The following is a 12,992-nucleotide window of genomic DNA, read 5'->3' as shown; positions in this document are numbered from 1 at the left end:
AGGAATTCACAATGAGTTTATTAGAAACGAGTTCAAGAAGGTTGAAGGGTACAGATTAATATAAAAAATCAATTGCAATGAACAATCCAAAGATGAAATTAAGAAAACAGTTCCATTCACAATAGTATCAAAAAGAACAAAATATTTAGGAATAAATTTAATAAAAGAAGTGCAAAACTTGTACTCTGAACACTTCAAAACATTGTTGAAAGAAATTTTAAAAGACCTAAATAAATGGAAAAACATCCCATGTTTACAGATCAGAAGAAATATTGTTATGCTAGCAATACTCTTCAAATAGATCCACAGATTGAACACAATCCCTTTGAAAATCCCAACTGCTTTTTTTGTGTGCAAAAATCGACAAGCTGATGTTAGAATTCATATTGAAATACAAGGAAACCAGAATAGTCAAAACAAACTTGAAAAAGAACAAAATTGAGAACAAAATTTGAGGATTCACACTTCCCACCTTCAAAACTTACTACAAAACTACTATAGACATACGAATAAGTGGAATAGAATTGAGAGTCTGGAAATAAACCCTTACATTTATAGTTAATTAATTTTGACAAGAAAGTTCAATGGGTAAAAAATAGCCTTTTCAAAAACTGGCGCTGGGATATCTGGATATCCAAATACAAAAAAAAAAGAAGTTGGACTCCTACATCACACCATATAAAAAATTAACACCAAGTAGGTCATAAAACTAAAAATAAGAGCTAAAAATACAAAATCCTTAGGAGAAAACCAACTCTCCATGACTTTGGATTAGGCAATGCCTTCCTAGATAAGAAACAAAAAGCACAAGTGAAATAAACAGTAAATAAAGAAATAAAACTTCATCAAAATTAAAAACATTTGTGCTTCAAAGGATATCATCAAGAAAGTAAAAATGGATAAACAATAAGGTCCTACTGTATAGCACAGGGAACTATATTCAATATCTTGTAATAGCTTCTAATGAAAAAGAATATGAAAAGGAATATAAATATACAACTGAATCACTATACTGTACATGAGAAATTAACATAATATTGTAAACAGACTATACTTCAATAAAAAAAAGTAAAAAGACAACCCAATAATGGAACAAAATATTTGCAAATCATTTATCTGATAAATAATTTGTATTTGAACTATGTAAAAAGAACATTTTACTCAATAATAGAAAGACAAATAACCAAATTTAAAAATGGGTAAAGAATCTAAATAGATATTTCTCCAAAGAGAATACACAAATGGCCAATAGCAAATGAAAACCTACTTATCATTAGCCATTAGGGAAATGCAAATCAAAACTCACAGAGTGGATATTTCATACCCACTAGGATGGCCTGAATCAAAACAATAGATAATAATAAGTGTTAACAAAGATTGGAGAAATTGGAACTCTCACACACTACTGATGGGAACGTAAAATGGTGCAGCTGCTCTGGAAAACATTTCAGTGGTTCCTCAAAACATTAAACATGCAGTTCTCACATGGTTCAGCAATTCCACTTCTAGATACAAGTGCAAGAGAAATGAAAACCTATGGCCACAGAAAAATTTGCAGGGAAATGTTCATGGAAGAATTTTTCATAGTAGCTAAAAAGTAGAAACAACCAAAATGTCCCTCAGCTGATGAATGAATAAAAAAAAATGTAGTGTATCCATACTGTGGAATATTAGTCAATAAAAAGGGATGAAGTACTGGTACATGTTAGAATAAAGATGAAATGTTGAAACATTATGTGAAGTGAAAAAAGCCAGTCACAAAAGACCACATATTATTCCATTTGTATATAATGTGCAAAATAGGCAAATTTATAGAGACAGAGAATAGATTAGTGGTTGCCTAGGGTTGGGGAGGTTGTAGGGGAAATGGGGAACTGCTTAGTAATAGGTATGAAATTTCTTTTTGGGATGATGAAAATGTTCTAAAATTGATTATGGTGATGTTTACACAACTCTGTTACCATACTAAAAACCATTAAATTGTACATTTTTAAATGGTAAATTGTATGCCATGTGAATTATACCTTAATAAAACCGTTTAAAAAAGAGTTATGATGAGTTGCTCCCCACCCCATTGTACACATCAGGGCTCTCTTGGGATCACATCTGCAGAGACATTACATTATTGAGGACACGGCAGGGCAGCGGAATGTGACAGGCTCCTTTTTATATATACAAAGACAGCAAAAGATTAACCTTTCGCAGTTCATTGTTAAAAGTTCAAGGTTATTTATTCATAAGTAAATTGTCTACTTTGCCTCAAGATGACCTTATTAACACTATAGAAAAGTAGAAAGCCATCAAATATACAAACCATCTGTATCAGATGTTAAAATAAACACTCAAGGAACACTACTTTTATAAAAAAATCTTTTAAGAGTTGTAAATAGTATGTAAATTTTTACCTAAAAAAGGACCAGAAAGTAATATTGAATTTGTGAAAATCAATAAAGGGAAACCTCACTAAAATGGAGTCAGGATGATACTGAGTAGGACCCTGTGGGCACCGCCCCTGCCAACCCCTGCTTCTTGTTTATGGAAAAGCTGAAGTCTCCCGGGATTTCCTGAGTCATAAAAGAGCAGGCTTAAGCAATTGATGATTAGGACAAGTCCACACAAGTCTGCAAGCAGTGGAGGAAGGCATCGACTCTGACCACTTATTTCAGTAACTAACTGAGATTACTTCCCCATTTCCCTTTAAAACTTTTATGGCTGAGCAGAACATTTGGAGATGATTTTTGGGGGACACTGAGTCCACCAGATTGCTGGCATTCTGATTAAAAGCAACTTTCCTTTTTGTTATCAAGGCTTTGCCCCCAGGATCATACCCCTGTCCCTGCCTTGAACAGAAATCAATTACTCTTATCTAAGTCTCAGGAGGCCTCACAAAGAGAAGAAACAAGAACTGATTAGGACCAACTAGGCCCAAAATGGCAGATGATTTGACTTCCAATGGACCTTGAGCCTCATTATATGCTCATTATAATGTATTAGCATGGTAAATGACACACCCACCAGGGCCATGATAGTTGATGATTTCTATGACAACAATCCGAAAGCCCATACAAGGACAGAAAAAAAAGACCATTGGCTCCAGCACACCTGGAAGGAGGACATGATGGCAGAAGCTTCCAATAAAAGTCCATGTAGCCTCACTTGGAGCTGGAACTGTCTCCATCAGACATCTTGGCTAACACCTCCCTGCCTGAGCACTTTCCTTTTCCTCTTTTGAGTAATAAAGCAGCCTGCCTTTCACTTTGTACTCTGATTCTGCTGAGAATTCTTTCTCAACCAATGGGCGAGGACCCACATTTTAGGTGGGCTTTCCAATTTGGAGACCTTTCTATCCTCTAACAAGGAGGCCAGAAGAGGGAACTTTCACAAACATACCACTCAAGGTCAATAAAAATCCCAGCAGGAAGAGACATAACTCAGAGCTCCAGCAGGAGGTGACACTACCTTACTACTGGCCAGAAGGAGGAAGAAAGATTTTCTCCTTGCCTAGAAACAGCTCAGTCAATGAAAGACTGTCACAACTCAGCCAATGAAAAGTCACTATACTTTAAACTCTGAGTTTCCTCCAATGGATGTTTTGTTTATAACAGCCCCTCCCAGCTTCCCTTTCTCCTCTATGAAAGAGTTCCCTCTCTTCTGCTTTATCAAACTTGCATGTGGTTCACCATAGCTGCATATCCTGAGTTGCAGTTCTTTACTGCTCCCAAATAAACCTGTTTTGCTGGTAAAAATAACTGGCTGTTTTATGGTTTTATGTTAACAAATTCTAGGTAAAAATTATGCATGCTGAAGTGATTGGGGTGCAATATACAAATCTTTGAAACTTATTTTTAAATGCATCAAAAAAGATGAATCAATAGAGGGATGGATAGATGGATATTTGATGAAACAAGTACAGCAAAATGTTCATTGTAGAATCCAGGTAGTGGGTATATAGTGCTCACTGTAAAATTCTTTCAACCTTTCTGAATGTTTCAAAATTTGCATTAAAACGTTGGTGGGGGGAAAGAACGTTAAAATAAGAGGTGGTTGCTCAAGGGAGGAAAAGTCCACTTCTCTAACAAAACCTGCATCTTCTGACATCTGAGGAAGGAAAATACATGCATGTACAAAGAAGGGGATGTGGTTCTTTTATAATAAGCCTGGTTTAAGTATTCAGATATAAAGAAGAGCAATTACATATAGCACGTTTGAGGCTAAAAGAATTAAAGGGGACATGAAGAGAAAGATTACAAACTGTAAAATGTTGGTGTCTCACAGAAGCAGAACTGGAAAAGCCAATCTAATGGGCTAATTTAGGCTTTTAAATCCTGGCCTTTCTAAACATGCCTATGGCTGAACATGACAAGCTGAGATTAACTAAGGGCCCCACCTAGACCAGAAAGCATAAATTTGTAAGGACTATTTAATTTGCTTTCTATTCTCCTTAAAGGTGATTAGCTGGTTGAGAGCTCAGTGAAAATGCCTGAAGTGAGCAGATTTTGGATGCCAAAGAAAACTTGCTCCTTGAAGGGGAGCCACAGATATGGTCTCAGTTTCTCTTTTCTTATTAAGGACAAGGTATGACAAGAGGGTCTTGGCATAGAGTTTGCCTCCTTCATGTCTCAGGTACATGTCTCATCCACAGGTGAGCTCCCAAGAGGTACCTGTTGGAGTGAGGGTAGGGGCTAAGGATGTGGTTATTCTTTCCAGTATTCTTCCAGACGACTGCTTAGGAGCTGGTTAGTGGAAGAAATACCCCAGTCTGGGGAGAGCCCTCCTCTTAAGTCACAGGCAAGCTTGGGGGCCTATAGTACTTGAAGGAAAAAAGGCTTCTCACCAGACTGACTGCAGGAAATGGGGTAGCCCTCGACATCCCCACCCCATCCCAAAAAGTCTCTCTCTTGTGCATACTGATCCCTCTCCCCAAAAGGAGCTCCTTCCAGATCAATTTCTAGACCTAGAACCAATTCATGCTCTAAAGACGGGACCTCAACTCCTCAGAGCCAACGTTTCAGATCTGGAACTCCCCATCATGCCTCAGAGAGCTGCTCCCACCCAACCCCTCTTATCCCCCACTCCCACCCCATTCACCCACCCGCCCACCGCCTTGCCTCAGTCAACACCCCCAAACGCTGAGACAGAAAGACCTTCACCCCGTCAGACACACTCTCGCCCCTTAGACCTAGAGTCCCCCACATCCTCGCTTCGACCCTCAAATCAGGCACATTTTTCCGACTCCTCAGAACTAGCCTTCAAACTCTTCAAAGCTGGGGCCATGTCCACCCGCCGTGTCCCACAGCCAGGTCCCTAACCCCATAGCCCTTATCCTCAGCCACATCGCTCCCATTCCTTGTTTTAGTATCTTTGGCGCCCCCGCCAGGGCTGGCTGGCAGCATACCATGGTCTCGTCTCCTGAGGCGGGAGGGCAGGCTCGTGACCCGGGCAATAACGGCCCCCGGGAGCGCGGCGGCGCGCGGCGGGAAGGGGCGGGGCTTGGCGCGCGACAGGCCGTCTTGCGGGCTGCAACAGGTGAGCCGCGCGTGGGGGTGCCGGCGGGCGGGGATGGCGGAGCAGTGGGATCTGGACGAAGAGGGTATCCGCCGCCTGGGGGCGCTGACCCTGGAGCAGCCCGGTAGGGCCTGGCGGGAAGGGCCTGGGCCGGGAGCTTGGGGTTGGAGGCTGAGGGGAGAAACCTGAGAGGCAGGCAGAGGAGTCTGAGGTAGTCAGGGGGCAACAGCGGTGGAGGAGAGGCCCCTGAGGCGGAGGAAGGGTTACTGAGGCAGAAGAGTTACACTGAGGTAAAAGGGTTACATACTGAGGTAGAGGTGAAGGAACTGAAGTAACCGGAGAGTATGGGGCGGAGGGCGAGGAACTGAGGGAGAGGGGCGAAGTCTAAAATGGAGGAGGAGAAACAGGGTTAACCAGACCCTGCTGCCGGCTACACAGAACTGGACAGAGTCTTTCCCCTAGTGGAAAGAAACCGAGCCCCAAGAGGGGTCTTGGTGGAAGAAGGGGAGCGCTGGGAAGGGAGTTGAAGTGGGAGTGCTTTCGAGGAGCCAGGAAGGGCGTTAATTTTGGCAGTTTTGGAAACTTCCGACCCAGGAGGGCTTTTCCTGTCTTCGTCCAGTCTCTGCCTCAAGAATTTAGCCATTTCTTTGATCCACCTGGATGTGTAGCCTCCTTTTGAGACCCAGAAAGGGATCTGATGTGAAAGAAATAGGAGCTGATCTCTATAGGAGCTTAGATCAGTGTCCCATCCCTGACCTCGTCCTAGAGGTAAAGCTGGCGGACTGTTGACGTGGGGTCTCATACACACAGCTTGCTTTCTGAGTTACTAAGGAGTAGAAATGTTGAAAAAGATACCAATGTTCCTCATTCAACTTTAACCCTTCCTGAATACATTGTATCTTAATGCCAGGCCCTGTGTTAAATACTTTCCCTGCATTATTTAATCCACATAACAAGCTTATGAAGCAGATGCTCTTATTGTCCCTATTTTACGGATATATAAAATTAGGTTTATGCTCTTGCCTAAAGTGATGCAGCCAGGGTTTATTAACCCGGGACTCTGATTCCAGAGGCTGTGCTCTAACCCTAGCAAAAAGTTGCCTTTCTTGCTTCCTCTAGTACTTTTTATTTGTGGGATATGCAATAACTTGGTTTTATTTAAAAATTATTTATTTCAAATTTATCAAAATTAGTACATGCTAGTAACAAACATTGCATGAGTGAGCAAAGAGGGTATTAATTTTTCCTTTCTTTGGAAGTACCCCCTCCCCCATCCCAAAGATAATGGTTTGGTGTGCATATAAATAGACTGATGTAGACATTTCAGGTTTATTTTTTTCCAGATTACTTTGCACTCTCCTAATTTACAAGTTACCTAAGAAGAGCTTCATTGGTTTGACATACTGTTGTGCCTTTGTCTCTTTTTTAAAAAAAATTATTCAATTTGATTTGTAGGGGGCACATACCCCTTCTATTCTCCAGCTAGAACAATATGTGGCAGGTTTTTTTTTTTCTTATTTGCTTGTTTTTATTACAAGCATGTGAATAACAAAATTAATTGTGCTTATTCTGACAGTTCAAACCATACAAAAGTATCTAAAGTAAAAGAATATTCTTTCCCTCCTTCCGTACCTAACCTAACAGTAATTTCTTAATATTATTAGATATCCAACTAGTTTTCTCATTTCCCCACTGTCCTATAAAATTTTTCTTCTTTTAAAAATTTTTTGGAATCAGAATTTATACAAGGTCTATTGCAATTGGTTGATATTGATTTTAAATATTATTTTATCTATAGGTTCCTTTCCTTATTTTTCTTGCATTTTCTCTTGTTTTTGAAGAAACTAGTCATTTGTCCTGAATAGTTTCTTACAATCTGGATTTTGCTCATTACATTCCTAAGATGTTTAACATTTTCCTCTGTTCTTGTATGTTCTATGAATTGGTAGTTAAATAAGGCTTGATCAGATTCAGGTTTGATTTTTTTTTTTTTTTTGCAAGACTGTTTCATAAATGATGGTGTATAATTCCGTCAGGAATTATATAATATCTGGTGTTCTTTTTGTGATAGTATCAGTCATTGAATATGATTGCCTAGGGCCCATTAATTCATTAGGGATTGCAAAGTGGTAATTTTAAAATTCATTCATTTTTATTAGTTGTAATACTTTTATAAAAAGACATTTTCTCACACCACCTATTTGGTTACCCTGAGGTACAGTTTGTATAGGAAAGACAGGATAAATGCTTGATATTTTTTGCCTTATTTATCAGTTTTTGGAAAGATGAGTTGTTTTCTTATCATCCTCCAAACATGACCAATGAGAGTTGTTTTGTTTTCTTAATATCATTATAAACTCATGGATTTGAAGGTTTTTGATGTGTTCCAATCCACTGCAAATATTATAATTGATGCTGAACTTGTCCCAAATTTGGCAAGTGAGAGATTTTTCATGTTGATTCCTGAGGCTTTTTTTTTTTTTAGATAAAGACAAGTAACATTTACTGCTTTTGTAGAATGTTTTCTTCAGTGTACATGACAAAAGAAATTATTTTGTCACTAATAAGTCATCAGTAAAAGTGTAGGCTAGTTTGATTATTCTCTCTTATTTCAGTTTGTATTCCATCATGTAAAAAACACTGTAGCAAATTTGGTGTAGGAGAGTCTAACTGCCTGAGGCACTTTAAAATTTTATTTATTTGAAACACTTTCATCATTATAAACAAGCTTTATTAAAGATTATGAATTCAATTTCCAGGTGAACTATAAATGGTTTTCTACAGAGGAATTGCTTGATCTTTTCATGAATAAAACATATTTTTGCCCACTGGGGTTATTATAACCCATATAGTAAAATTGTAAGATTATTCTGTTGTTCTTGAAATCTGTGATGTGCAGTATTTGATTTGTTCTCTGATCTATTTGTCTTCACTCTCTTTATAACCATTGAAACCGAGCGCATAATCTCTTAAGACCTGTACTTCTCATGAATTATAAAAGAACATCTGTCCCTGTGGCAGTTTGTCATTTGATTGATAATTCTGGTTCCCTTTAAAAATGTTAAAAATGTCTGCTCTTCAAAACAGGCTGCAGTGAAAGGCATGAGAAATGCAGCAGAGCACTGATGGAAATCATAACTGACCTTAGCTTTTGTCCCATGGTAACAAGACTCTCAGTGTATTAGATCATTGCATACTATAGAACTACCAATATGCCATCCTCGAAGTCGGAAAATTTTGTGCATGTGTGATATAATTCACGTCCTGTAAAATTTAAAGTATACAATTCAGTGTCACTCAGTACATCACCACTATCTAGTTCCAGAACATTTTTATCAACCCAAAGGAAACTCCATACCCATTAGGCAGTCAGTCCTCATTTCTAGCTCACCCCAGCCCCTGGCAATCACTAATCTGCTTTTGTCTCTATAGATTTGCTTGTTCTAAACATTTTATATAAATGGAATCATACAATATGTGACCTTTTGTGTCTGGTTTCTTTCACTTAGCATGATATTATTATTTTAGCACAAAGGAGACTTCATTCCTTTTAAAATTTATTTTATTATTAATAGGCTTTATTTTTTTAAAAGCAGTTTCAGATTTACAGAAAAATTGAACAGAAAGTACAGAGAGTTCCCATATTCTCTTCCCCATCACACCTTCCTCACATCCCCCATAGTTTCCCCTTTTATTAATATCTTGTAATAATATATTATTAACTAAAGTCTATAGTTTACATTAGGGTTCACTCTTTGTGTTGTACAGTTCTGTTGTTTTTGACAAATCATTTGTCCACCGTTACAGAATCAACAGAATAGTTTCACTGCCCTAAAAATCCCCTGTACTCCACCTGTTCATCTCTCCCTCCCCACTGAACCCCTGACAACCACTGACATTTTCCCTGTTGCCTTTTGCAGAATGTCATATAGTTGTAATCATATAGTATGTAACACCTGGCAACCACTGATTCTTTTTTAAAAATTTAAAAAATCTTTTAATTGAGGTAAAATTGACATATAAAATTATATTAGGTTCAGGTGTACAACATACTGGTTTAATGTTTGTATACACTGCAAAGTGATCACCATAATAAGTCAAGGTAACCTCTGTCTGTCACCTTACATAGTTACAAAAAAATTTTTTTCTTGCAATGACAACTTGTAAGATCTACTCTCTTAGTAACTTTCAAATATGCAGTACAGTATTATTAACAAGTCATCATGCTATACATCACTGATCTTTTCAGAATATTATATAGTTGGAATTACACATGTGTAACCTTTTCAAACTGACTTCTTTCACTTAGCAGTATGTATTTAAGTTTCCTCCATGTTTTTCTGTGACTCAATGAATAGCTCATTTTATTGCTGAGTAATATTCTACTATGTGAATGTACTATAGTTTGTTTATCCAGTTACTTATTGAATTCAGGGCATCTTGTTGCTTCTAAGTTGTGGCAGTTTTGAATAAAGCTTCCATAAACATTCATGTACAGGTTTCTGTGTGGACATAAACTTTCAGATCACTTGAGTAAATGCCAAGGAGCATAATTGCTAGATCATATGGTAAAAGCCATATTTAGCTTTGTAAGAAACTGCCAAACTATCCTCCAAAGTGGCTATACCGTTGCATTCCACTAGCAATGAATGAGAGTTCCTGTTGCCCCATGCTATGGTCTGAATGTGTCTTCCACTTCCAAAATTCGTATGTTGAAATCCTAATGCCTAATGTGATGGTATTAAGAGGTAGGGCTCCTGGGAGGTGATAAGGTCATGAGGGCCCTCATAAAAAGAGATTAATAACCTTATGAAAGAGATCAGAGAGAAAGTTCTCTTGTCCCCTTCCACTACATGAGGACATATCGAGAAGTAGACAGTCTGCAACATGGAAGAAGGCATTTTCACCAGAACCTGACGATGCTGCACCCTATTCTTGGACTTCCAGTCTCCAGAACTGTGAGAAAAAAATGTTTGTTGTTTATAAGCCACACAGTCTGTAGTATTTTTTATAGCAGCCCAAACAGACAAAGACACCACCAATATTTGGAGTTGTTAGTGTTTTGGAGTTCGGCCATTCTAATAAGTACATAGTGGTATCTCATTATTGTTGTAATTTGCAATTTCCTAATGACTTAAGATGTTGAGTATCGTTTCATATGTTTGCCATCTGTATATCTTCTTTGGTGAGGTGTCTGTTCAAATCTTTTATTTTTTAAATTGGGCTGTTTGTTTTCTTATTGTTGAGTTTTAAGAGTTCTTTGTATATTGGACAGATTCGTGTTTTGCATATATTTTCTCCCACTCTGTGTCTTGTCTTTTCACTCTTAACAGTGTCCCAATATCTTTTGCAGAGTAGAAGTTTTAAATTTTAATTAGAAGTCTCATTCTTAAGTATTTCTTTCATGAATCATGCTTTTAGTGTTGCATTAAAATTTTATTGCCAAACCCAAGGTCACCTAGATTTTGCTCCTGTATTATCTTTTAGAAGTTTTCTCATTTTGTGTTGTACATTTAGATCCTTTTTGAATTAATTTTTATGTAAGTTATAAACTCTGTGTCTAGATTTCTTTCCTTTTCTTTGTGCATGTGGTTGGATGTCCAGTTGTTCTAGCAACAGTTGTTGAAAGGCTATCCTTTTTCCACTGAATTGATTTTGCTCCTTTGTCAAAGACCAGTGAACTATACTCATGCAGGCCCATTTCCAGGCTATCTGGTCTATCCATTGATTTTTTTTTCTTCCAACTCTACACTGTCTTAATTATTATAGCTCTATAGAAAGATTTTAAGTCAGGTAGTATTAGTCCTCTGACTTTGTTTTTCCTTCTTCAATGTTTCATTGGCTATTCTGTGTCTTTTGCCTTTCCATATACACTTCAGAATCAGTTTGTTAATATCTACACAATAACTTGCCTGGACGTCATTGCTTTTTATGGGCTGAATAATTTTTCATTGTATGGTTATATACCACATTTTGTTTATCCATTTATGTATTGGTGGACATTTGGGTTGTTTCCACCTTTTGGCTATTTTGAATAAAGCTGCTATAAACATGGATGTACATATATCTGTTAGAGTCCTTGATTTTAATTCTTTTAATATATACTCAAATGGAATTGTTCTATTGTTTGTTTGGTTTTTGGGTTCTGGTTGTTTTGCTCTGATCTTCATTTCTGAAATCTTTTATTTTCCTTTTTATTATTTCTTGAGTTCTGTCTTATCTATTTTCAAATCTTCCTTCTCTTTCCAATAATCTTTTGAATTTTTTGTATTTCCAATTTACATTTTTCAGTAATTCTCAAACTTCTGGGTATCGGGATTCCTTTAAATTCTTAAAAATTATTTAGGACTTCAAAAAGCTTTCATTCATGTGGATTATATCTACTTACATTACTGTATTTGAAATTGAAACAGAAAATATTTATTTATTTATTTATTTTAATTCACTAAATGATAACTATAACATACCATTACATGTTAACATAGACATTTTTTATGTCCTAATTGAAGACATCCAGATTCTCATATCTGCTTCTGTGTTAAATCTGTTACGATATGTTATTTTGGTTTATACATATATTTATAATCATGCCTCACACAGATATGTAGTTGGAAAAGGGAGGAGTTTTAAATACTTTTTTAGTGCATATTCTTTAATATGACATGAAAACTGAGCAAATGGTAGTTTGTCAAAGTTTAGTTGTGGAATCTGAAACCGTATAAATGGACTTTTTGTATTCTGTTATATTAAAATTCATTGGTACATCTTGCATTTAAATGGATCTTTTATTCATGCATGATTTTGTAACATCATGCATCTATCATTTGAAAAATACTAATTCACTGAGTTATGTAGATCTTCCAAATATTGACAGATTTCATTATATAACATTAAAAATCATGTTTGTTAATATTTTCACAAATCTCATTAGAAAGATCTATAGGTGTTGGTGGCAGATACAAGTTTTCCAGAATTCTAATTTCTCGGTGGAAGCTCATATTTTATAATTGGCAGCAGTTATTATCACTTGTTTTCCTGAAGTGACAGTCTCACTTTGTTTATTTTCAAGAAAATGTCTGCCAACTGTTTGTCTGAATATGTCAGACTTTTCAAGTAGAAATGGTATGCCCCAAAAAAAGTGGCTAATTAAACTGACGTCTCAAAAATCACACAAGTGTTTTCCCTCAAGGCATCCACCATACTTCAGTATGCAACAAAAGTACTTCATGGGTATTTCCTGTTTAGTCACACAGTATAAAAAAGACATACTCAAGGGTCAAGATTTAATAAAATTAACCATTTTTACTGCTTTTTCAAGGGCATTCTTAAGAGAAAGTGGCTTTAAAAAAAAAAGCTGCAAGCATGAAGAATACAATACAGTGACTTGGAGTGAAGTTTGATGCTACTGCCTTGACTCATCCTAAGACCTCAGTAGTTTTTGCTTTTGTATCATTCATGCAAATGTCAACAGAGCAAAAAGGGCTATT

General features: G+C 36.9%; 1 protein-coding gene across 5 annotated transcripts in view; it reads left to right on the top strand.

Moving 5' to 3' along the window:
* The first annotated feature begins 5,445 nt into the window (after window positions 1–5,445).
* LRRC36 (leucine rich repeat containing 36) overlaps window positions 5,446–12,992 on the top strand; it is a 48,421-nt gene continuing 40,874 nt past the window's right edge. For 3 of the 5 annotated variants that reach the window (XM_074370576.1, XM_074370573.1, XM_074370572.1), the window contains exon 1: window positions 5,554–5,629. In XM_074370576.1, coding sequence (XP_074226677.1) covers window positions 5,560–5,629 — 70 coding nt within the window. In that variant the 5' untranslated portion in view covers window positions 5,554–5,559. Of the gene's footprint in view, window positions 5,527–5,553; window positions 5,630–12,992 lie in introns of those variants that run through there. The other 2 variants (XM_074370575.1, XM_074370574.1) reach the window with 2 other exon arrangements.

Source organism: Camelus bactrianus, chromosome 9 (genome assembly GCF_048773025.1).
Source record: "Camelus bactrianus isolate YW-2024 breed Bactrian camel chromosome 9, ASM4877302v1, whole genome shotgun sequence".
NCBI lineage: Eukaryota > Metazoa > Chordata > Mammalia > Artiodactyla > Camelidae > Camelus > Camelus bactrianus.
This window is presented reverse-complemented; position numbering and strand designations above follow the sequence as displayed.